The 25,060-nt window shown below is 42.0% G+C and overlaps 2 protein-coding genes across 2 annotated transcripts in view; one reads left to right on the forward strand and one right to left on the reverse strand.

Moving 5' to 3' along the window:
* Positions 1-2,389, forward strand: part of med4 (mediator complex subunit 4) — a 40,296-nt gene extending 37,907 nt beyond the window's left edge. Inside the window, exon 8 of the mRNA XM_078232216.1 lies at positions 969-2,389. Within this exon, the coding sequence (XP_078088342.1) occupies positions 969-1,141 (173 nt within the window). The 3' untranslated portion in view covers positions 1,142-2,389. The remainder of the gene's footprint in view (positions 1-968) is intronic.
* Positions 2,390-4,765: 2,376 nt separating this feature from the next.
* On the reverse strand, positions 4,766-11,697 carry nudt15 (nudix (nucleoside diphosphate linked moiety X)-type motif 15). Its single transcript, XM_078232217.1, has 3 exons — positions 11,509-11,697; positions 9,565-9,761; positions 4,766-5,059 (listed from the first exon to the last, which is right to left on the reverse strand). Exons 1-3 carry the CDS (start codon positions 11,664-11,666, stop codon positions 4,899-4,901), a joined length of 516 nt encoding a protein of 171 aa, XP_078088343.1. The 5' UTR covers positions 11,667-11,697; the 3' UTR covers positions 4,766-4,898.
* Between the last annotated feature and the right edge of the window lie 13,363 nt (positions 11,698-25,060).

Raw genomic sequence — 25,060 nt, forward strand, 5'->3', positions numbered from 1 at the left:
AAAAAACAGAAAATGCTGGAAAATCTCAGCAGGTCTGACAGCATCTGTGGAGAGAGAATAGAGCCAAAGTTTCGAGTCTGGATGACCCTTCAGAGCTCTAATGATTTGTCACATTTTTAAGCTAAATTTCAACAGCTGATTTGCAGTAAATGTAGACAAATCATAACATCTACAGCTGCTTTTAATCAAAGAAAAACAAGAACACTCTTGTTTACAAGTTATTGATGACTTGTTATTGATGAGGTGGATCATGTATTTTGTTCAATCTACTCCAGAAATCTATGATTTTCTTTCCCTTCCCATTCCCTCATTATCAGCACTACCAGCTTCCCAGAATGACTCATGTTTCTGCCTCCTCTCCACTTACTGGAAGACCTTTATGGAGATCTAATCATTTGAAACCCATCATAGTGTGACATTTAAAGTTGTTCTAGATTTACACAGAGAAGATAGCTGTTTTCTCGCATATGCATAGAGTATATGGATTGCATTTATATATTAATCCTTTACATATACATTTCAATTCAGAGAAGCATAGGTTGTGGTTTTGTGATAGAATTTAGTGCTATTTTAGGTCAATACATTCTCAAGTTCTGCACTTTAATATTCTTGGAAGGAAAAATCATTTGATTAAGAATTTGAAATGGTGTTACAAAGCTAAATATATATTAATAGGCTAGAATGCAAGAATACCAGGAGTTTGAGACCTTTTTTTTTTAGAAGGGGTCGGGGCAGAAGAAGGGTTGGATTGTTCAGTATAAAGACTTATTCTGTAAATGAGCCTTTGGACAGCTGTTGTCTGTGTTCTAGGAGCAAGAGTTTAACTCAAAGCACAACTGAAACTGTAACAGACATCCAGGACACAACATTATCGGTTTGAGCCATTTTGAATAATGCTTGAGGGACTAGTATTGTTACAGTTTTGGACAAAATACAAATGTGGTTTACGAAAACTTTCTGTATTTCAGATGTACTTGCACCTCAGTACCCATGGCAGTCAAATGACATGTCCCTCAACTTGTTGCCTCCAAACCACAGCAATGATTTTATGTTGGAACCTCCTGGACATAACAAAGAGAATGAAGATGATGTGGAAGTTATGTCAACTGATTCTTCAAGCAGTAGTAGTGACTCTGACTGAAACTAAGAGAACATTTATTTTTCAGTTCAATCCTTGGACTTTTGGCATTGGAAAATAGGTTTGTTTCTCCTGATCCTTCCAATCTAATACTGTTGATGCTGACCTGGTATGGACACATCAAGAAAGCATTTTGATGAGCAATGCAGTAAGATAGGTAAGTTCTGCATAAAAAAGACATTTCCCCCAGTGTTGAACTCGCTGTCCAATGTGAATATCATTGATTATATTTTAGAATATGGTGGTAACACTATATCGTAAGAAACAAGGCATTAATTTATTGGACAGACCTTTACACCAAATTAAAAAAAAAGGCCACATCATTGACTTATGGTATGACATTACCGTATATTTTCCCCAAACTATTTTAATCGCACAGCATAATGCACTAGGGGGAACTGAAAATATGATAACTTAGAACAGGAAAGTGTATCGTAAAAACAGAACAGCTGCAATATATGCATGTTGCAGAGGATTAAAACATTTTCATGAAGCAGCAATTTAAGCTGGTGAGGAAAAGGAAACCATAACCATTTTAAGAGCAGAAGTTTAAAATGACCCTATCCCTGAAGTGGACCGGCAATTGTATTTTAGAACTGCTTTTTTTGTCTGTTTGGCACTATAATCCCAAACCCAGATTGATGACATGGAAATCTGCTCTATACATGTACCTGTCACCTTCAGAGAAATTAGCTGGGTGGCCATAATGGCTATGGGCACAAGCATAAAACTAGTAATTTGATACAATTGACAGTTAAACACAAAGGTCATGAACACTGAAGAAGGTAGAAGAATTTGCATCTGCTACAATAAGGATTATTGTTGGGGTTGTGTTAAAGCACACTGTTGAAATAGGGTATTTTGTATCCTGCTGTGTCATACCTGCCTGACAATGAATGATTGTTATTACCCAAAATGTTCTCCAAAATTGACATTTCTGACCTTGATGAGCTCCAAGACGACTTTTGCTAAAAGCAATTGAGGGATTATTTTATTGAGATTAAAACAATCTTTCTACAATAATGCAAACTGAAACAGTTGTAAACATTGTTTTGGAGATGTACATTTCATAGTATAACAATGTGATTCCTATATTGTAAATAAAAACAGAACTGTCTTTTATATCATTGGTAAGAAATATTTTCCATCTAATTTTTCTGATCATTTGTTAAAGCACAATAGCTCAACAGTTCCAAATCTCATTTCAGCAAAATCAATATTGATAAATGCCAATTATATTTCTTGACTATGTGCAATGCTGTGAATGAGATTCATTCTTCTGAGCTCTTTTTACTGTCAGTGACATGCAAGTTAACAGCTTGCTGTAAAACATATGTGCTTCACAGTAGTATAATAAGCCAAAGGAGCTCCATCAGGACAATGTTAAGACCCAGGCAAGAAACTCCACAATGTTTTATGAAGATAGCCTGGACGCAAGTTTTTACATTTGAATTTGGCACAAGTGAGCACGAGATATTTCATTCCAAGTATCATTCAAGTGACCCACTGGGAAGCTTTTATCAAACAAAGTTTATTTAAGAACACAGTTAAAATATAATAAAGAATTAGCATAACATTTAGCATTTCAAACATGATACAGTATAAGCCTTAATAACTAGCTATCCATGTCGTTCCAAGTCAAACACCATCAGAGAGACATGCAACCTTTCCTAGACTTGGCACAAAAAGCAAGTATGCTCACGTGATGCCGAGTTTACAGCTTTTTTACACCACCTGTGAATTGGTCCGTTGAATTTTGGAACAAATCTGAGGCTTCCTAGTCCTGGAACTTTCAGTACGCCTTTACAGAGAGACAGAGCCACTGCCTTCTTCCACCAACTTCCAACGGCAAATAAACAAACTAAAAACTTGGACTCTTCTGTGGGAAAAAACTGTCCCCAGGCATCACCTGATCTGTCAATCATCCCTAAATCAAGTTCCACTCAGCAATCCCCAAAGGACCATAATACCAGAGAACACTGCATTAATCCAGATTAAAATCAGCATGTCCATTATATTGCTTCAGTAGCAATGAGAGGACACTGACTATAGACAGCATAGTACCAATACAATCTTGCAAAGGAATATGATTAAAATACATTTTTTAAAGGCACGGTATCGTCACTACAGATAATCAAAAGTTTAGTCAAAGTAGTACGTTTTAAGGAAAAGAGGTTTAGGGAGGAAATTAGAGTTTTGCATTGACAACTGAAGACACGGCAGTCAGTGGTTGGACAAATTAGTGGATGCTCAGGGGACCAGAATTAGAGGAATGCAAAATTCACAATGATAATAAAAGTAAAATACTGCAGATGCCGGAAATCTGAAATAAAAACGAAGTGCTGGAAATACGGAAATACTCAGCAGCATATGTGGAGGGAGAAACAAAAGTTAACGTTTTGTGTTGAATTCTTCAGAACTGATGGAAGAAAAGTGTGATGGGTTCTATGCCAAGGGAAGGTGGAGGGGTGCGTGGGGGGGGGGGGGGGGGCAGTGGAGAACTAAATGACAAAGGTATCATGAAACAAAAGGCAAAGGGAGTGGTAATAGTTGTAGCATTTGTCCAGAGTGTGAATAGCAGAATAATTAACGACTCTGTCCAAAAGCTAAAACATGAAAAACAAGATTCAAACCATCACATGTCAAGAAAAAAGAATCAAAATGGGGGGGGGGGAAGAGTTCATAGTTTTAAATCATTGAGTCCCTAAGACAGTAAAGTGCCTAATGAGAAGGTTGAAAGATAACTCGGTTTCTAGATGCTGAGCTGAAGTAGGTGGAGAAAGGATCAGCCCATGAAGGAATTTGAATACCAGGATGAGGATTTCTGGTTCCGTGCTAGCATGTGGTACATTTATAACTGCTTTAAGCTCCATTTTCATACAAATAGTCCCAGAATAGCAAACATCCTAGTATATCAATTAGCAGGAACAAATTCTACAGCCTTGCTTGCCTGAGGCCAATCTGTACTTCTGGATATGCAATATAATATAACAAAGGAAATAAAGCACAAAGCCCCTGAAGTCAAGAGAAGACCAAATCCTTCTGTTGTAGAATAGAAAACCCATCAATTAAGAAATGAATAAAACCTGCTCTAAGGCATGCCAGTCCTGTTTTGGACCTCTTAAAAATTTAGATTAACGCATTAACCCATGCGCATTGAGTGGCTATTGACAACTAAAGTGAACTGACTTTCAGGGGAATGCATAAACAGTTAGGATTAATTCTTGGTAGTAAAAACAAAATATGGTTCAGAATGTAACCGTTACATAACTGTAGGGAGAATTACTTGACCAAGATGGGATGAATTTCTAAGTATTCTAAGGTTTTGCGTAAAGTCAAAGGAATTCCTAAGAATGGGAAATAGTGCATTTAAGGATTCTTTCAAAAGATGGTACAGATAATCAACACACATTATATAAAATAATATATTGAGAGTTTATAGAAAACAAACCACAAACATCACCTGTTGCATAACCGAGCATAAGTTTGAGGGATTTTAAGCACAGGTTATTTTCCCCAATCCTTAACCTTTGGTACGTTATATTTCCAAAATAAAACTACATCTTAAAGATTTGAAATTTTATTAACTAATTTAATACAATTTGTACATTATTTAAATTAGGGAGATGCATGCAAGCTTTGTTCAGATCACTGACTTTATGAATGGCTTCATGATTAAAATGAATTAGCTCCACTGGTTTCTTCAGATTCTAAAATATCATTTGTGATATCACACACCTTGTAACCACTTTATTCAACATCATATACAATGATCAGGATGATTACCATCATTTGGTGGTGAATTTCTAGCGGCATTTTTAAGTCTTTCTTTAAAAGGATGATAAACTTGTCTCACACAAGCTAAAGGACAGAACAGCTGGTCTGTTGGTGGAAGGTCTTCCCACTTGATCCAATCCCATCCTGGAAGAAAGACATGACAAGTTCATGTGAAACTTACGTTTAATATATCCTCACAGGTACTTAATTGAATGTGAAATTCTCTGGGCTGCCCGGAGGATGAGAGATGTTACACAGGTCTAAATTCAATTATTCTCAGATTTTTTTCTGAAACAGCCAAGAACATGCAGAAACCCTCAAGTCTCAAACTCGGAACTACTGCAAACTTTACACCCAATTGTAGGATTTCAATTTGTCCTATGTAAGGTGAAAAATGGGAAATGGTCCTTATCCGGGAGTTTCAGCCAGTTTAAAACTTACATAGCTTCCAAGAGCACCTCATGGTTTCCCCCCTGTTTGCACAGCTTACATCATCCTGTCTGTTTGGACTGTGGGCAACATGGTTATCTGGAGCCCAAGTAAATTTTACCTCTTACAGGTTCCACTCAGAAAATGCCTTTGCCATAAATCTTCCAAAGTTCTCTTAATTCAGGAATTGTCCTTTTAGATTGGAAAATTGCAAATATTGCTCCACTGTTTAATAAAAGTGAGTGAGCGAAGCCAGGCAATCATACAGCCATTAAGCTTCATCTCTTGTGGGGAAGATAAAGTTACTGAGCACTTGAGAAAAATTTGAACTGATTTGAGAAAGTCTAAATGGATGTATATTAGGTAGGTTGTGTCTTAACAATCCTAATTGGGTTTTGAGGAAGTAGCTACAGTAATAGATGGAGGAATGTCAATGGATGTAGTTTATATGAACTTCCAGAAGGCATTGGGATTCTATATACACACAACCACATTTCCAATTGAAGTAGCAGTGAGGCGAAGCAGGTGGGTGGGGGGGAATTTCACTGATAACTATATTAATAACTTACATAAAAATAAATACATCCAACTTTGCAGATGACAAATTAAAGTTTTAAAGTTTTTATTTATTAGTTACAAGTAGGCTTACACTAACACTGCAATGAAGCCACTGTGAAAAATTAGGTGTCATTGTAAGTAATGGAGAAAACAAAAATTATGAAGACATTGATCAATAAAGTGGTTGGATAATAAATACGATGGCAGATGAATTTTGATACAGGCCAATGAGAAATCATCTGATTTGGACCAAAAAAGATTAGAGTTCCATTTTTTAAAATGGGGACAGGCTAAAAACAGTGGAGATCTAGAGATTTAGTAGTCCATGTAGTAGTCATGAAAATATAATTGTCAAGTATTAAAAAAAAGGCTAAGGGAATGTTAAACAAGAGGGCTTAAAATGTAAAGGGGGAAATATTTTGCTATCGCTATGCAAAACCCTGATTAGACCATGTGGATAATATGAACAGCTCTATGAACAGCTCCTTAAACTATTTTTATGAACAATGTATAACTTTAGGTTGAATATATATATTTAAGAAAGATTTTTTTTTGGTTTTTATGAACCTTGGTGCGTGGGAGTCTGGATAAACGTGACTGAAAGGTTTCAAGTATCTGGGTTTGTTGGTATAAATTGCACTTTTAATGAGATCTTACAATCCTTGAAGTTAGAGAGGTGGGCTAAAAGTTCAGTGATTCCAAAACAAGCACAAATTAGAAAAGCTTTACTGTTGCCTAGTGACAGTGATCCAGGGTCATGGATGCATAAATAGCAGGAGTTGAGAGGGAGTGTTCAGTATGTATGCGTTAGAAAGAGAAGACTGGGATTTTAAGCTCTCTGAGAAGAAAAACTACAAGGCTAGTAGGACAGCAAGTTCCAAGCACCCACCACTCTCTGTATAAAAAACGTGCCTCGTACATCTTGAAACCTTGCCCATTGCACCTTAAGCCTATGCCTTCTAATAATTGACACTTCCACCCTGGGAAAAAGCTTCTGACTATCGACTTTGTTCATGCCCCTCATAATCTTGTAGACTTCTATCAGATCACCCCTCAACCTCTGTCGTTCCAGTGAGAACAAACCCAAGTTTCTCTAACCTCTCCTCATAGCCCTCCATGCCAGGCAACATCCTTGTAAATCTTTTTTGTATCCTCTCCAAAGCCTCCATATCCTTCTGATAGTGTGGCAACCAGAATTGAACACTATATTCCAAGTGCAGCCTAACTAAGGTTCTATAAAGCTGCAACATTACTTGCCAATTTTTAAACTCAATGCCTCAGCCGATGAAGCCAAACATGCCGTATGCCTTCTTGTCTACCTTCTCCACCTGTGTTGCCACTTTCAGTGACTTGTGTACCTGTACACCCAGATCCCTCTGCTTCTCAATACTCTTAAGGGTTCTGCCATTTACTGTATATTTGCTATCTGTATTAGACCTTCCAAAATGCATTACCTCATTCGTGCGTATTAAACTCCATCTGCCATCTCTCCACCCAAGTCTCCAACCGATCTAAATCCTGCTGTATCCTCTGATATCCTCATCGCTATCCGCAAATCCACCAACATTTGTGTCGTCCGCAAACTTACCAATCAAACCAGTTACATTTTCCTCCAAATCATTTACATATATTACAAACAGCAAAGGTCCCAGCACTGATCCCTGAGAAACACCACTTGCACAGCCCTCCATTCAGAAACGCACCCTTCCACTGTCTTCTATGACCGAGCCAGTTATGTATCCACCTTGCCAGCTCACCTCTGATCCCATGCAACTTCATCTTCTGTACCAGTCTACCATGAGGGACCTTGTCAAAGGCCTTGTTGAAGTCCATGTAGAGAACATCCACTGCCCTACCTTCATCAATCATCTTCGTCACTTCCTTGAAAAACTTAATCAAGTTAGTGAGACACGACCTCCCCTTCACAAAACCATGTTGCCTCTCGCTAATACATCCACTTATTTCCAAGTAGGAGTAAATCCTGTCTCGAAGAATCCTCTCCAATAATTTCCCTACCACTGAAGTAAGGCTCACTGGCCTGTTTTATATAACCTGGATTATTCTTGCTACCCTTCTTAAACAAAGGAACAACATAGCTATTCTCCAGTCCTCTGGGATCTCCCCTGTAATGTGGAGATGCCGACGTTGGACTCGGGTAAGCACATTAAGAAGTCTCACAATACCAGGTCAAAGTCCATGACAATGGTTGGAATGCGAGTCTTTGACTTGAGTAAATTGAGTTTGTGTCTATATATGCCCTGTTTGTGAACACAGCTCCCACTCACCTGATGAAGGGGCAGTGCTCCAAAAGCTTGTGGCTTGTGCTACCAAATAAACCTGTTGGACTTTAACCTGGTGTTGTGAGACTTCTTACTGTGATCTCCCCTGTAGTGGAGATGCCGGCGTTGGACTGGGGTAAACACAGTAAGAAGTTTAACAACACCAGGTTAAAGTCCAACAGGTTTATTTGGCAGCAAAAGCCACACAAGCTTTCGGAGCTCCAAGCCCCTTCTTCAGGTAAGTGGGAATTCTGTTCACAAACAGGGCATATAAAGACACAGACTCAATTTACATCAATAATGGTTGGAATGCGAATACTTACAGCTAATCAAGTCTTTAAGAAACAAAACAAAGTGAGTGGAGAGAGCATCAAGGCAGGCTAAAAAGATGTGTATTGTCTCCAGACAATACACCCCCACAGTTGCCTGGACCTGCAGAGTTTCACTGGCTGTCGTGTCTGGAGACAATACACATCTTTTTAGCCTGTCTTGATGCTCTCTCCACTCACTTTGTTTTGTTTCTTAAAGACTTGATTAGCTGTAAGTATTCGCATTCCAACCATTATTCATGTAAATTGAGTCTGTGTCTTTATATGCCCTGTTTGTGAACAGAATTCCCACTCACCTGAAGAAGGGGCTTGGAGCTCTGAAAGCTTGTGTGGCTTTTGCTACCAAATAAACCTGTTGGACTTTAACCTGGTGTTGTTAAACTTCTTACTGTATCTCCCCTGTAGCCAGTGAGGATACAAAGATTTGTCTCAAGGCCCCAGCAATTTCTTCCGTTGCCTCTCTCAGTATTCTGCGGTATATCCCATCAGGCCCTGGGGATTTGTCTACCTTAATGTTTCTCAAGAACCCCAATATTTCCTCCTTTTTGACCTCAACATGACAAACTATCCCTTTCCCAGACTCATCATCCACCAATTCCTTCTCTTTGGTGAATGCTGATGCTAAGTACTCATTTAATACCTCACCCATTTCCTCTGGTTCCATGCATAGATTCATTCCCCTGTCCTTGCTATTTATATATGTATAAAAAGCCTTGGGATTTTCCTTAATCCTGCTGGCCAATGATTTTTCGTGACCCCTTTTAGCCTTCAAAAAACTTAACTTAAACTTTTAACATCAACTGTGGTTGGATTTGAACCTGCGTCCCCAGAACATTACTCTGGGTGTCTGGATTACTTATCCAGTGACAATACCATTATGCCATTGTCATAAATTAATACAACACATTAGAAAATATTGGACATTCTATTTTATGTTATTTATAAGAAAACGCTGTGAGGAGATAAGACACAGTGAGGAGATACAGGGGTCTGAGACTGAACAGATTTAGAATCATGTTCAAATCACTTGTAGAACTTAATATAAGAAATTTACCCTCATTCTTCTGTGGTTCTAAATTCTTTGGCTCCGAATCATAATCCATATTGACTTCTCCTTGCATGAAAATTGTGACGTAGTGATAATTTTCTTCTAACTTGATGCTATTTACAACAGTTGCGAAGTAGACATTCTTCAAGTGAAGCCCCGTCTCTTCAAGAACTTCCCGTTTAGCACAGTCTTCCCAGTTTTCTCTATTAAAGAGTTTAAAAATAAGTCATGTCAATACAAATTCTCAAACTCTTCAAACCTATTTACAACTTATTTATAAGTTCTAGTATGCTATATACTAAGAAATCCCAATAGAAGTCTCATTTTCAATCTTCCATTTACACAAAGATTTACAGCACAAATAGAGACCATTCCACCCATTGTCCGTGTTTTGTTAATACTTTATTTGTTTGATTGAACTGCACCATAAACTATACTCTTGGTTTTCCTTCCCATCCCCATGAACCAAGGGAAATATTATGAATAAAGTTGAAAGGTATAATACGTCGGTGTCCCAATATTTGCAACGATGACATTCTACATCAGGCCTTTCCCTACTTAAGAAAGTACTTGACTGACTTCATGTATGTGCCAGTGTCATTCTTGAGCTGACTGCCAGGCATCATTTACTGTACGTCCTCTTATAAAGTTATAATTGTGTCCCTGAAAAGTACAACTTTAAGAGAAACAACTTGAAGTAAATCAAATGTTCCCATTAAAACCAATGTATAAACTGCATTTAAATTCCTTAGGGCCTTTGTCAGAAGAAAAAAAAAATTCTAAATTGGAATACATTGCATTGCTTAATTCCTATATTGGTAAACGCAAGAACTTGAGCAGAAAAGTATGCCAACTTTAAAGTTGCTTTCTGTTCACCATACGCAATTACCACATATGCTGCTCCCTGCTGGTTGAGGTGGACTCTTCCTCTCACTGGTTCATGGTCTCTGCCACTCCCGGAACCTCTCTCTCACCAGAGACCCTCCAGACCCTTGTAGTTTATTTCAGCAAAATTCCACTTCCACCACCGCTTCAGCTATTAGTGGTTATAGCAACGAGGCTATTGTGATGCAGCATTTCAATACACAAGCACTGTGCCAAGCTCCCTCAATTTCTCTAATCCCTAGTGTAAATAGTAAAACGATAATCAAAGTAAGGATGGGGCTCAAAGGAGATCATCTTGTGGAGATAAAAGCACTTTGCCTTTATCGTCATTAGAAACGAGGATGCTCCCAATGCACCAGTAAAGAAGTAGTTGTGGTTATATTGGCTAGGATCAAAATAGAGATAATTAGAAGGTTGGCCATACTCAAAGCAAAGATCACTCATTCAAGAGAGGATGTTGAGGGACGGGTAGAAATTGAGCAGTTTCAATTTTCTAATCTTCCTCGGATCTAGGGATGCTGTTAGAGAAGATGTGCGGGTTAGTTTGATTGGCTAGGTTAAAAATTGCCCCTTAGAATACTAACATGCGTAGGTTAGAGGGATTAGCGGGTAAATATGTGGGGGTAGGGCCTGGGTGGGATTGTGGTCGGTGCAGACTCGATGGGCCGAATGGCCTCCTTCTGCACTGTAGGGTTTCTATGATTCTTATATAAACAAAAATGCTGCGGATACTGGAATGTGAAACAAAACAGAAAAATGCTGGAAAAAATCGGCCGGTCTGGCATCATCTGTGGAGAGAGAAAATAGAAATAACGTTTCAAGTCCGCATGACTCCTCTTCAGAGAAGATTCTCAATCGGTTCATTCTCCAGATCTTCAATAACTGAATCCAATGACTATTCACTTTGCATTTTGACTCCAATTGTCTGACCAGTTGGGATGTAACAAATGGTTAATCCATCTTAAAAAGAAAACTAATTGCGATATTAATGAAAGACAGTGAACTGCAGAAAGCCCCGAACTTATTACAGTGATCATTCAATACAGGTATGCAGAGAGACTATACCCGAATTCCAGGTGGCCCCCAGGTAACTGGAAAGTACCTGCGCCGATCGAGCCTTTCCTTTTACCGAGCAGGACACAGCCCGGTCGCCCCAAACGGGTCACCACAACCGCCACTCCTACCCCCGGCCGCCGCGCCACAGTACAGCCGTTACCAGCCATCTCAAGCGTAAGAGACACCAAACCACACTGACAGTCAACAGGCAGCGACTCGGAGTACAGCCTGGCGCGCCTGCGCGGCCTCGGATCACCACCGTGGTGGGGGGCAGTAGGCTCGGGTGGCTCTTTGGTGCTGGGGATGAGGGGGGAAAGTACGCACGCGTAGCCCGAGTTGGCGATTGGGAATGCGGGGGAATGTACGCACGCGCGGGCCCAAGTGGTCGCTGCGGGCGGGGAGAAGTATGCACGCGCGGACCCAGTGGCCGTTGGGGGCGGGCGGGGGATGTATGCACGTGGGGGATGTAAGCACGCGCGGGACCGGTGGCGGTTGGGGGCGGGGCGGGGGATGTATGCACGTGGGGGATGTAAGCACGCGCGGGACCGGTGGCGGTTGGGGGCGGGGCGATGTATGCACGTGGGGGATGTACGCACGCGCGGGCCCGGTGGCGGTTGGTTGAGTGAGGAACGGTTGGTTCGGGATTTGAGCTTGGAGGTCTCCCGGTGTGGGGTGGTTGTGAGGATGCTTTTCCGTTCATTAGTAGATATGTCCCTGCGTCGTTCATCTCAAAAGTTGATCCGAAGCACACCCTGCCTCCCTCGCCACTGCACGAAAACAGTTCTAATCAAAATCACATGCCATATGTACATTAACCCTCATGTCAGCAGTCATTAACATGGATACCGTCCTGTTGCAAATATCTCTTAACCGTCATCCGCGTCTGCTGTCATTGTTGTACATCGAATCGTAACCAAAGTTATCAGTTTGCAATGGCCACTCGCCGTCACCTCTAGTATCCCCCAAGGATCCATCAGCTTTGACAAAGGGTCATCTGGACTGGAAACGTCAGCTCTTTTCTCTCCTTACAGATGCTGCCAGAAATGCCGAGATTTTCCAGCGTTTTCTCTTTTGGTTTCAGATTCCAGCATCTGCAGTAATTTGCTTTTATCCAGTGTTTAACTCACTGCCACTTTTTTTCCAGGGATGCCTACCCTGAAGAAGTACTGCTCTTCTCTCTGACAGGATTTCCATGTCTCTTCCCCATCCACCTTCACTGCTTTCCATTTCTCTCTTAGTGTTGGACAAGGTATTTACCACGACTCGCTTCCATAGCCACATTTCCTTCCTCAGTGACTCTTCGTCGCCAACTTACCCATTTGAAATTCAACTCAAATTCCACCCCGCATGTAACCTCCAGGATTACAGGTACCTCCAGGATATACAACATTCTTCGAACTGCTGAAAGCATCCTGAAAGCCACACTCAGTTAGACCCCATAGGACCATAAGATATTGGAGCAGAATTAGGCTACTTGGCCCATCGAGTCTGCTCCGCCATCAATCATGGCTGATTTTTTTCTCATCCCCATTCTCCTGCCTTTTCCCCATAACCCCTGATCCCCTTATTAATCAAGAGCTTATCTATCTCCGTCTTAAAGACACTCAATGACCTGGCCTCCACAACCTTTTGCGGCTTAGAGTTCCACAGATTCACCATTCTCTGGCTGAAGGAATTCCTCCTCATCTCTGTTTTAAAGGATCGTCCCTTTAGTCTGAGGTTGTGCCCTCTGGTTTTAGTTTTTCCTACTAGAGGAAACATCCTTTCCACATCCACTCTATCCAGGCCTCAAAGTTTCAATAAGATCCCCCCTCATCCTTCTAAACTCCCAACAAGTACAGACGCAGAGTCCTCGACCGTTCCTCATATGACAAGCTCTTCATTCCAGTTCCATGCGCTGCCACATGAAGACTCTTGACATCTCTCTCCAACAACACCGTCTTACTCTCTCAAAGCTGTCCCTGTCCCCAGTTTCATTTCATCCTCTGCATCATTCGATGTCTTAACAAAAACCTTTTCCTGTTTCTTGCAGATGTAAAGGAATGCAAGCTTCAACAACTTATCAACATCACTGCCCATCTCAGTCCCTCCACCAATCCCAATCCCTCGAACTCCATCTCTTTAAGCCCCAGCCCTTGCCGTGTCTTCACCATACCCTCCGACCTTCCACTCTCTGAGGCTGAGCGTGCTGTTCTCAGCAAAGGATTCAGCTTTGTACCCTTACATGCCCACCTCAATGAATTCCGGGCTCGAATGATGTTGAACTTCTGTGGCCTTCGTCTCTGTGCCCACTTCTTTGGGCAAGAGTCCTCCACCCGTTCCACAGATCCTTTCATGTGCCTCCAACATTCTGCCTCCATTGGACACCCCCACCGGGATAATTACCTGCCCTCAATCTTTTCATTGGGAACTGTCGTCGGGACATTGGCTGTCTCAATTTTTCTAACCCCCTCACCCATTCCAACCTCTTTCCTGCCGAACTTTCTGCCCTTCGCTCCCTCAGGTCCAACCCTGACATTGTCATCAACCTGCTGACAAAGGGGGTGCTGTTGTCGTCTGGTGTACTGACCTCTACCTTGCAGAGGCTGAGCACCAACTCTCAGATACTTTCTCCTACCTCCCACTAGACCATGACCACACCACTGAACATCAAGCCATTATCTCCAACACCGTCACCGATCTCATTTCCTCTGGATGTCTTCCCCCACAGCTTCCAAACTCATAGTCTCCCAACGCCAGATGGCCCGTTTCTACCTACTTCCCAAAATCCACAAAAAGGACTGTCCTGGTAGGCCCATTGTGTCAGCATGCTCCTGCCCCACTGAACTTATTTCCTCTTACCTGACTGCATCCTCACTCCCTTGGTCCATTCCCTCCCCACCTACATCCGGGATTCCTCTGATGCCCTGCGTTATATTGACAGCTTCCAGTTCATAGGCCCTAACTGCCTCCTATTCATCATGGATGTGCAATCTCTCTACACCTCCATCCCATACCAGGATGGCCTGAGAGCTCTTTGCTTCTTTCTTGAAAAGAGGCCTGAACAATTCCCATCCACCACCACTCTCCTCCACCTCGCTGAACTCATTCTATCTCTCAACAACTTCACCTTTAACCCATCCCACTTTCTCCAAATCAAACGAGTAGCAATGGGTACCCGCATGGGTCCTAGCTATGCTTGTCTTTTTATAGGGTATGTGGAACATTCCTTGTTCCAGGCCTACCCAGGTCCCCTCCCACAACTCCTTTACTAGTACATCGATGACCATATTGGTGCCGCTTCATGCTCTCGTCCAGACCTCGAAAACCTCATCAACTTTGCTTCCAGTTTCCACCCCTCCATCGCCTTCACCTGGTCCATCTCAGACACTTCCCTTCCCTTCCTTGACCTTGCTGTCTCCATTTCCGGCAATAGACTATCTATAAATATCCATTACAAGCCCACTGACTCCCACAGCTATCTGGACTACAGCTCTTCACACCCCACATCCTGTAAGGACTCCATCCCTTTCTCTCAGCTCCTTTGCCTCTGTCGCATTTGTTCTGATGATGCCACTTTCCAAAGTGGTGCTTCTAATATGTGCTCCTTTTTCCTCAACCGTGGATTCCCATCTACAGTTGTCAACAGGGCCCTCAAAAGTGTGCAGTTTATCTCCCCCGCCATGACCCTTACCCCCTCCTCTCCCTCCCACAACAAGGATAGAGTCCCCCTTGTTCTCACATTTCACTCCGCATGCAAAGCATAATCCTCTGCCATTTTCGCCAACTCCAGAGTGATGCCACCACCAAACACATCTTCCCTTCACTCCCTCTGTCAGCATTCTGCAGAGACCGTTCCCTCCGGGATAACCTAGTCCACTCCTCCACTATACCCAACACCTCTCCCACCACTCATGGCACCTTCCCATGCAATTGCAGAATGTGTAACACCTGTCCCTTTACCTCTTCTATGCTCACCATCCAAGGTCTAAAACATTCATTCCAGGTTAAGCAGAGTTTCACTTGCACCTCTTTCAATTTGGTTTATGGCATTCGCTGTTCCCAATGTGGTCTCCTCTATATCGGGGAGACCAAGCATAGACTGGGTGATCGCTTTGCTGAGCACCTTCAGTCTGTGTGCAATCAGGACCCTGACTTTCTGGTTGCTTGCCATTTTAACACACGATCCTGCTCCCATGTCTGTCCTTGGCTTGCTGCAATGTTCCAGTGAAGCTCAACGCAAACTGGAGGAACAGCATCTCATCTTCCAGCTAGGCACTTTACAGCCTTCCGGTCTCAACATTGAATTTCACAACTTCAGATTATTTGCTCTACCCCACCTCCGCCCCCTTTGTTTTAATTCTATTTTATTTAATTTTTTACTGTTCTCTATCATTTCTTTATTGTCTTTCTTCACTTTTCTTCCCCCCACTCTTTCCCCCTACTTTATCCCCCTTCCCTTACTTTTTCTCCCCCCGCTTCCCCTTTTCTACATTTTACCTCTTTCAAATTCCCCCCCTCCCCCAACATCTTCATCTGTCACAGATTACAGCTCCTCTGCTGTTTGGCCATTCACACCCTTCATGCTCTCTGTGGACTGCCATTAGCAGTCTTTTCCGCTGGTTTCTGTGGCTATGACTCATCTTTCATTCCCTTACCCTGCAGTATAAATATCTCCCACTTTCTATGCCTTTTAACTTTAACAAAGGGTCATCTGGACTTGAAATGTCAGTTCTTTTCTCTCCTTACAGATGCTGCCAGACCTGCTGAGATTTTCCAGCGTTTTCTCTTTTGGATCCATCAGTGGCTCTCCCCTAATTTACAGAATTGTTACAGCACAGAAGGAAGCCGTTAGGTTCATCATGTCTGCACCAGCTCTCCAAAAGAGCAACCCACCTAGTGCCATTCTCCCATCGTCTCCCTGTATGGAAATTCTTATTTTTCAGACAGCAGTCTAGTTCCTTTTTTGAATTCTACAATTGGACCTTCCTCTACCACATTCTTAGGCAGTGCATTCCAGATCTTTGATTTGATTTGATTGGATTTGACTTATTATTGTCACATGTATTGGTATACAGTGAAAAGTATTATATCTTGCACGCTATACAGACAAAGCACAGCATTCATAAGAGTACATGAGGAGAAGGAAAGGATGCAGAATATAGTGTGACAGTCATAGCTAGGGTGTAGAGAAAGATCAGCATAATATAAGGTAGAATGAGAGTAAAAAGTAGAATTAGAGGGTATGCTGGGGACAGTTCGCAAGAAGTTGCTACACTCTGGCACCATCTTGATTGATCTTGACTTCTCACTGAGTGAAAAATCATTTTTGCTTCTTTTGTAAATTACTTTAAATCTGTGCCCTCTCGTTCTCCATCTTTTCACGAATAGGAATAGTTCTTCCCCATCTATGCTGCCATTGGTGACATCATTTGAAAACATAGTTTAAGCTTCACAACTTCTAGGCTATGCCTTGCCCAGCAAAAAGAAAGGCACGATTGGAGACCACCTGAAATTCGGGCATAGTCTCTGCAGACATTAATGATCAAATTGTAATGAGTGTGATGTTCTGCTGTTTAATGCTGCATTGTCTTTCTTTGATATCTCAATTAATTTGGAATGGATTACCCAGTTGTTGCATCCCAACTTCTCTCACATTTGGAGCCAAAATACAAAGTGAAATAATTGGAAAGCTATTGATGTTCTGCAATTTTGTCTGAAACAGTCAGAGACTTCCAACCTCCATTGTCTCTACTGAACCAAGAGAGAATCCTTCAAGCCTTTAATGTTTCAATCATCATCTCAAGGATTGTGTAAACAAGTGACCTGTTTCTTTTTAATTTGTGAATAATCTAAGCGCTCTTTACATCTTTAGAAATCATATTATCTTGTCTGTAAGTATCTGTCTCTTTGGGGAGTAAATCTGTTGCATTTACACTTTGGGTGTTGTGAAAAATAAACATTCATTCTTTCTTTTGATTTAAACTGACAAGAAAGCCTGTTTTGCATCTGTTCTTTAAACTTCCCTTAAAAGGGGAAAAAAACTCATCTGAAACACATCTTGTTGTGGTTCGCAGAGAGGTGAGAAAAGGAGGGAAATTATCCCACATCTCCCTTCCATAATAGGGGAATGCAAACTCCGCAGATCATCGGAGGTAGCATGGAGCTCCTTGGTGGTGTGACCTCTGAGTCTCCTGTAATGCTCAATGCCAACATCACACAGCCAATGTAAGAACATAAGAACTAGGAGCAGGAGTAGGCCATCTGGCCCCTCGAGCCTGCTCAGCCATGAAAGTTCCCTTTTTGAACCCTGAAGTCAATGGGTGTGGCTACATCTACAGTGTTATTAGGGAGGGAGTCCTAACAGCAATGAAGGGATGGCAATATATTTCCATTTCAGTATTGTGTGAGGCTTGGAGAGGAAATTGGAGGTGATGGTGTTCCTATGGAACTGTTACCCTTGTCCTTCTAGGTAACATAAGTTGCAGGTTTGGTGAGCTGCTGGAACAGTTTGTCAGTTACCTCAAATACCCATGACTAATGCAGAGGGACCTCCTGGCTGTACATGGAAGGATCCAGACTCAAAAAGTTGAATCCTGCTGTGACATTAACTTCTATAGTTAAGGCTGTGCTGCGTCAGGGAGAAAGTCGCAGAGTTTGCCAATGGATTCCTTTGTAAAGTGCTGCTGTTGAACAGTCAGCTCCTAAGACAACTCTGAATGTCAGTCAAGGCCTATATATTCTCTGCTCTGGGTATTTGATTACGGGGTGCTGTCTCTGCAGGCTGGTCTTCACATAGGCTCTCCTGTCTCTAGTCTGTGTCTCTACCTCAATTTTTTATTAGGCAGGGCAGGAGCCATTTTTATTTCTTAAATCAACTGTAAAATGACCATCTGCAGTAACAAGTTGAGAATGGCTACAATGCTTTCCAGGAGCAGTTGATGCAAACCTGCTTCTGGTCAGCCTGAATACCTGACCCCAGTTTGCAGAGAGCCTCTGAACAAGTGCATTGCAGGAAACTTTGATTGGCAGCTTGATGTTACAGTTTTGTGGATGGGGATGCATTCAGCCAGGTGATTTGATTCATGATTGCAAAACATTAAGGAGATTTACTATGTCCCATATTACACATTTAAATACCCTAATTTCCAAAATCTTTTAGGCTACACCTTTATTTTGCACCATGATTGTGCATGTATCTTGGTGTAACTATGCTGGAATTTAAAAAAGTCATATTTCGATAATGTGATCAATTTAATTGATGAAAGAGGAGCAATGTAGTATATCAGACTAGTTTAAAGATGAGTAACATCAGAATTGTCATCACCATGCCTCATTTCTTTACAGTTGCTGTAACCCACATTACAACAGTGACTCAACTTCGGAAGTAGTTCACTGGCTTTAAAGTGCTTTGGGATATTCTGACGTCAAAAAAGGCATTATCTTAATGCAAGTTCCTTTCCCGGGACATTGCAGACAAGCACACACCTTGTCTTAAAGTAAAGCATAATTAGAGGGAAGAGGGTATAATTGCACCAGGGAACCCAGACATAATTCAATTCCCGTTCTAAAGTTACATATTCTATCCTTTATTTCATTATTTTAAATGGAACTATGTAAATTTATCAACTTGGCTTATAAATCAAACTATTGGTGTAATATATTGATTAAAGTTGGGTAAATGGAACTGTGGTACATGATTTAACCAAGTGCTGAGGGAGATGTAATGACATATTCCTGTATGAATGCAGATAAGATTTTTTGGGGGTTTGGCACAACTGTATAGAGCTGTGACATCATGGACCAACAACACTAATTGTAAGGCAAAAAACAGTTCAGGATATTGTCAGGGGATGTGATGTAGGATGAAGCAATCCTTAGTACAAACTCTGTTCCATAGCCAATGACTCAGTTCCCCCCCCTCTCCCCCAAGCCACCATTTAAGGCTGAACCAGGATACATGCATCCTTGGCTGAATTGTTCTACCAACTCTGTTGGTTACCACCTTTGTAACATTGCTCATCTTGTCCCTGGCTTGCTTAACTGCTGCTGAATTCTGCATCCATGTCTTTGTCACCACTGCTGCCTCACAGTGCCAGGGACTAGGATTCAATTCCAGCCTTGGGTGACTGTCTGTGTGGACTTTACACGTTCTCTCTGTGTCTGCATGGGTTTCCTCTTACAGTCCAAATATATGCAGGTTAGCCAGATTGGCCAAGCTAAATTGTCCCTTAGTGTCCCAAGATGTGTTGGTTAGGGGAATCAGCAGGATAAATGTGTGGGGTTATGGGGATAGGGCAGGAGGTGGGACTGGGTAGATGCTGGTTTGGAGAGTCGATGCAGACTTGATGGGCCGAAAGGCCTCCTTCTGCACTGTAGGATTTGATGATTCTACTCTTGTATGCTGCTGGTTGGTATCCGACTTCCATCTTCTGAAATTGAGTTCAGAGTTCTGTGGTCCTTATCCTGGCTTATACTAAAACCTGTTCTCCCATCAACCCTGTGCTCGCCGACTTACAATGGCTTCCAGTCTGTTAATTCTCATCCTTATTTTAATCTTTAAAAATTCATTTACAGAATGTAGGCATTGCTTTCCTAGACCAGCATTTATTGCCCATCATCAATTGCTGGACTGATAATCCAGAGAGCCAGGCTAATGCCATTTAAGAGTCAACCACACTGCTTTGGATCTGGAGTTACATGTAGGCCAGAACAGGTAAGGATGGCAGATTTTCAGGACATTGGTGGAACAGATGTTTCCTTTATGACAGTTGTTTTGTGGTCAACATTAGATTTTCAATTCCAGATATTTTTGTTACTGAATTCAACTTGCACCACCTGCCATGGCAAGATTTGAACCTGGGTCCCCAGAGCATTAGCCTGGCTCTCTGGATTATCAGTCCAGCAATACTGGGACTGGGCCCAGGGACCGGGTTCAATTCCGGCCTTGGATGACGTGTGGAGTTTGCACATTCACCCTGTGTCTGAGTGGGTTTCCGATGGGTGCTCCAGTTTCTTCCCACACTCCAAACATGTATGGGTTAGGTTGGTTGCCATGATGTGGAAATGACGGCGTTGGTCTGGGGTAAGCACAGTAAGAAGTCTCACAACACCAGGTTAAAGTCCAACAGGTTTATTTGGCATCACAAGCTTTCGGAGTTTCAGGCTCCTTCTTCAGGTGAGTAAGGAATTGTGTTCACAAACAGGGTATATATAGACACAAACTCAATTTACAAGATAATGGTTGGAATGTGAAGCTTTACAGGTAATCAAGTCTTAAAGGTACAGACAATGTGAGTGGAGAGAGGGCCAAGCACAAGTTAAAGAGATGTGTATTGTCTTCAGCCAGGACAGTTAGTGACATTTTGCAAGCCCAGCAAGTCGTGGGGGTTACAAATAGTGTGACCTGAACCCAAGATCCTGGTTGAGGCCATCCTCATGTGTGTGGAACTTGGCTATCAGTTTCTGCTCAGCGATTCTGCGTTGTGTGTTCTGGCTGGAGACAATACACACTTCTTTAACTTGTGCTTGGCCCTCTCTCCACTCACATTGTCTGTACCTTTAAGACTTGATTACCTGTAAAGCTTCGCATTCCAACCATTATCTTGTAAATTGAGTTTGTGTCTGTATATGCCCTGTTTGTGAACACAATTCCTCACTCACCTGAAGAAGGAGCCTGAAACTCCGAAAGCTTGTGCTGCCAAATAAACCTGTTGGACTTTAACCTGGTGTAGTGAGACTTCTTACTTAGGTTGGTTGGCCATGTTAAACTGCCCCTTAGCATCAGGAAGATTAGCAGGGTAAATATGTGGGGTTACGGGGCTAGGGCCTGGGTGGGATTGTTGTTGGTGCAGGTTTGATGGGCCGGATGCCCTCCTTCTGCACTGTAGGGATTCTATGATTCTAATAATACCACTATGCCACCGCTTTGGTTGCTTCATGGTGTTGCACTCCCCATGTCTATAGTTGGGGAAACTGATGGGATTATTTGGGGAAACTGATGGGATTGAAAGCCGATAAATCCCCAAGGCCTGCTAATCGACACCCCAGAGTACTTAAGGAAGTGGCCCGAGAACTAGTGGGTGCATTGATGGTCATCTTTCAAGATTATATAGACTCTGGAACAGTTTCTACAATTTGGAGAGTAGCTAATGTAACCTCACTATTTAAAAAGGGAGGTAGAGAGAAAACAGGGAATTATAGACCAATAAGCCTGATGTCAGTAGTGGGGAAAATTCTAGAATCCATTATCAAAGACTTTATAGCAATTTACTTGGAAAAGGGTAGCAGGATTGGACAGAGTCAGCATGGATTTATGGAAGAGAAATCATGCTTGGCAAATCTACTGGAATTCTTTGAGGATGTAACTGGTAGAGTTGATGAGGGGGAGCCAGTGGATATTATTTATTTGGATTTTCAAAAGGCTTTCGACAAAGTCCGACAAAAGCGATTAGCATGTAAAATTAAAACACATGGGATCGGGGTGCACATTGAGATGGATAGAAAACTGGTTAGCAGACAGGAAACAAAGAGTAGGAATAAACGGGTCTTTTTCCAAATGGCAGGCAGTGGGATACTGCAGGGATCAGTGCTGGGACCCCAGCTATTAACTATCATCAAAGAATATAGGAGGAAGACGGGATGAGGCTACTGAGTTGGATGATCAAACATGATCATAATGAATGACGGAGCAGACTCAAAGAGCCTAATGGTCTCCTCCTCCTATTTTCTATGGTTATGTTTCTATGATATCCTATAAGACCATAAGACATAGGAACAGATTAGGCCACTCGGCCCATTGAGGCTGATATTTTTTTCATCCCTATTCTCCTGCCTTTTCCCCATAACCCTTGATCCCCTTATTAATCAAGAATCTATCTATTTCTGTCTTAAAGATACTCAATGATCTGGCTCTCACAACCTTCTGCAGCAAAGAGTTCCACAGATTCACCACTCTCTGGCTGAAGAAATTCCTCCTCATCTCTGTTTTAAAGGATCATCCCTTTAGCCTGAGGTTGTGCCCTCTGATTCTAGTTTTTTCCTACTATTGGAAACATCCTCTCCATGTCCACTCTATCCCCCCTCATCCTTCTAAACTCCAACGAGTACAGACCGAGTCCTCAACCGTTCCTCAAATGACAAGCTCTTCATTCCAGGGATCATTCTTGTGAACCCCCTCTGGACTCTTTCCAAGGCCAACACATCATTCTTAGATATGGGGCCCAAAACTGCTCACAATACTACAAATGGGGTCTGACCAGAGTCTTATATAGCCTCAGAAGTGTATCCTTGCTCTTGTATTCTAGCCCTCTCGACATGAATGCTAACATTGCATTTGCCTTCCTAACTGCCGACTGAACCTGCACGTTAACCTTAAGAGAATCTTGAACACGGACTCCCAAGTCCCTTTGTGTTTCTGATTTCCTAAGCATTTCTCCATTTATAAAATAGTCTATACCTCCATTCCTCCTTCCAAAGCGCATAGCCTCACACTTCTCCACATTGTATTCCATCTGCCACTTCTTTGCCCACTCTCCCAACCTGTTCAAGTTCCTCTGCAGCACCCCCTGCTTCCTCAATACTACCAGTTCCTCTACATATCTTTGTATCATCTGCAAACTTAGTAACGGTGCCTTCAGTTCCTTCTTCCAAATCGTTAATGTATATTGTGAAAAGTTGTAGTCCCAGCACCGACCCCTAAGGCACACCAGTAGTAACCGGCTGCCATCCTGAAAAAGACTCCTTTATCCCCACTCTCTGTCTTCTCGCCAGTCAGCCAATCCTCTATCCATGCCAAGATCTTACCCTTGACACCATGGGCACTTAACTTATTCAACAGTCTCCTATGTGGCACCTTGTCAAAGGCCTTTTGGAAATCTAAATAAATCAAGTCCACTGGTTCTCCTTTATCTAACTTCCTTGTTACCTCCTCAAAGAACTCTAACAGATTTGTTAGACATGACTTCACCTTGACAAAGCCGTGCCGACTCAGTCCTATTTTATCATGTACTTCCAAGTACTTAGCGATCTCATCTTTAATAATGGACTCTAAAATCTTGCCAATGACCGAAGTCAGGCTAACTGGCCTATAATTTCCCATCTGCTGCCTCCCTCTCTTCTTAAACAGCGGTGTTACATTAGTTACTTTCCAGCTGTCTGGCACCCTCCCTGCCTCCAGTGATTCCTGAAAGATCACTGCCTCCACACTTTTCTCAGCTATCTCTTTTAGAACCTTGGGGTGTAGTCCATCCAGTCCAGGTGATTTATCTACCTTCAGACCTTTCAGTTTCCCCAGAACCTTCTCCTTAGTGATGGCCACTACACTCACCTGTGCCCCCTCATTCTCCTGGAGCTCTGGCATCCCACTGGTGTCTTCCACCGTGAAGACTGATGTAAAGTAACTATTTAGTTCCTCTGCCATTTCTTTGTTTCCTATTATTACATCTCCAGCCTCATTTTCCAGTGGTCCAATGTCTATTTTTGCCTCTCTCTTATCTTTTATATATTGAAAAAAACTCTTCCTGTCTTCTTTTATATCACTAGCTAGCTTACACTCATATTTCATCTTCTCCCCCTTATTGCTTTTTAAGTTGTCCTCTGCTTGCTTTTAAAGGCTTCCCAATCCTCTGGCTTCCCACTAATCCTTGCCACTTTGTATCCTTTTTCTTTTGCATTTATGTTGTCCTTGACTTCCCTCGTCAGCCATGGATGCCTCGTCCTCCCCTTAACATGTTTCCTCCTCCTTGGGATGAATTTCTATTGTGCCTCCTGAATAACCCCCCCAAAACTCCTGCCATTGCTGTTCCACTGTCTTTCCTGCTAGGCTCCCTTTCCAATCAATTCTGGCCAGCTCCTCCCTCATGTCTTTGTAGTTACCTTTGTTTTATTGTAATACCATTACATCTGATTCCAGCTTCTCCCTCTCAAACTGCAGGGTAAATTCTATAATTTTGTGTTCACTGCTCCCTAAGCTCTGAAACTCTCTGAGAATTCTGTGCCTTTCCAATTCTAGCCTCTTGCACATTCCTGATTTTGATAAGAACTAGGAGGAGGAGTAGACAATTCAGTCCTTTGAGCCTGCTCCCCCATTTAATATGATCATGGCTGATCTCATCTTGGCTTCAACTCCACTTACCAGCTGACTCACTATAACCCTTCAAAATAGGTGATTTGATGGTGGAGCTTTCATCTGTCTAAGTCTTAAGCTTTGGAATTTCCACCAGAAAGCTCTCCACCACTATTTTTTAAAATCACTACTTAAAAACCTACATCTTTGACTAAGGTTTTGGTTACTTGCCCTAGTATCACTTAACATGGTCAGTGTCAAATTTATTTGATAATCCTGCCATGAAGCACCATGGGTAGACTTGTCAACTTTTCAGTATTATTCTGGAGTCTGCAGGAAGCAAAGATGAATCTTCAGGACACTGCTGCAGTCAAAAAAAAATTGAAGAAGCAGAAGACAAAAGAGTGCATTTTCATTTTATTGAACGCTTTTACTCATGAGTTATAAAAATATGAGAGATTGAGAAAAAAGTAATTGGACAGGGAGATCATATGATTAATCTCCTAGGGATACATC

The sequence above is a fragment of the Mustelus asterias genome, chromosome 17 (genome assembly GCF_964213995.1).
Source record: "Mustelus asterias chromosome 17, sMusAst1.hap1.1, whole genome shotgun sequence".
Taxonomy (NCBI): domain Eukaryota; kingdom Metazoa; phylum Chordata; class Chondrichthyes; order Carcharhiniformes; family Triakidae; genus Mustelus; species Mustelus asterias.

Coding starts and splice junctions, on each gene's coding strand:
- nudt15 (XM_078232217.1), bottom strand. CDS start 11,666: ATGGCTGGTAACGGCTGTACTGTGGCGCGGCGGCCGGGGGTAGGAGTG. Junction 9,762..11,508: donor GGGGGCCACCTGGAATTCGG/GTATAGTCTCTC, acceptor ACTCTTTAATAG/AGAAAACTGGGAAGACTGTG. Junction 5,060..9,564: donor AGAACCACAGAAGAATGAGG/GTAAATTTCTTA, acceptor TCTTTCTTCCAG/GATGGGATTGGATCAAGTGG.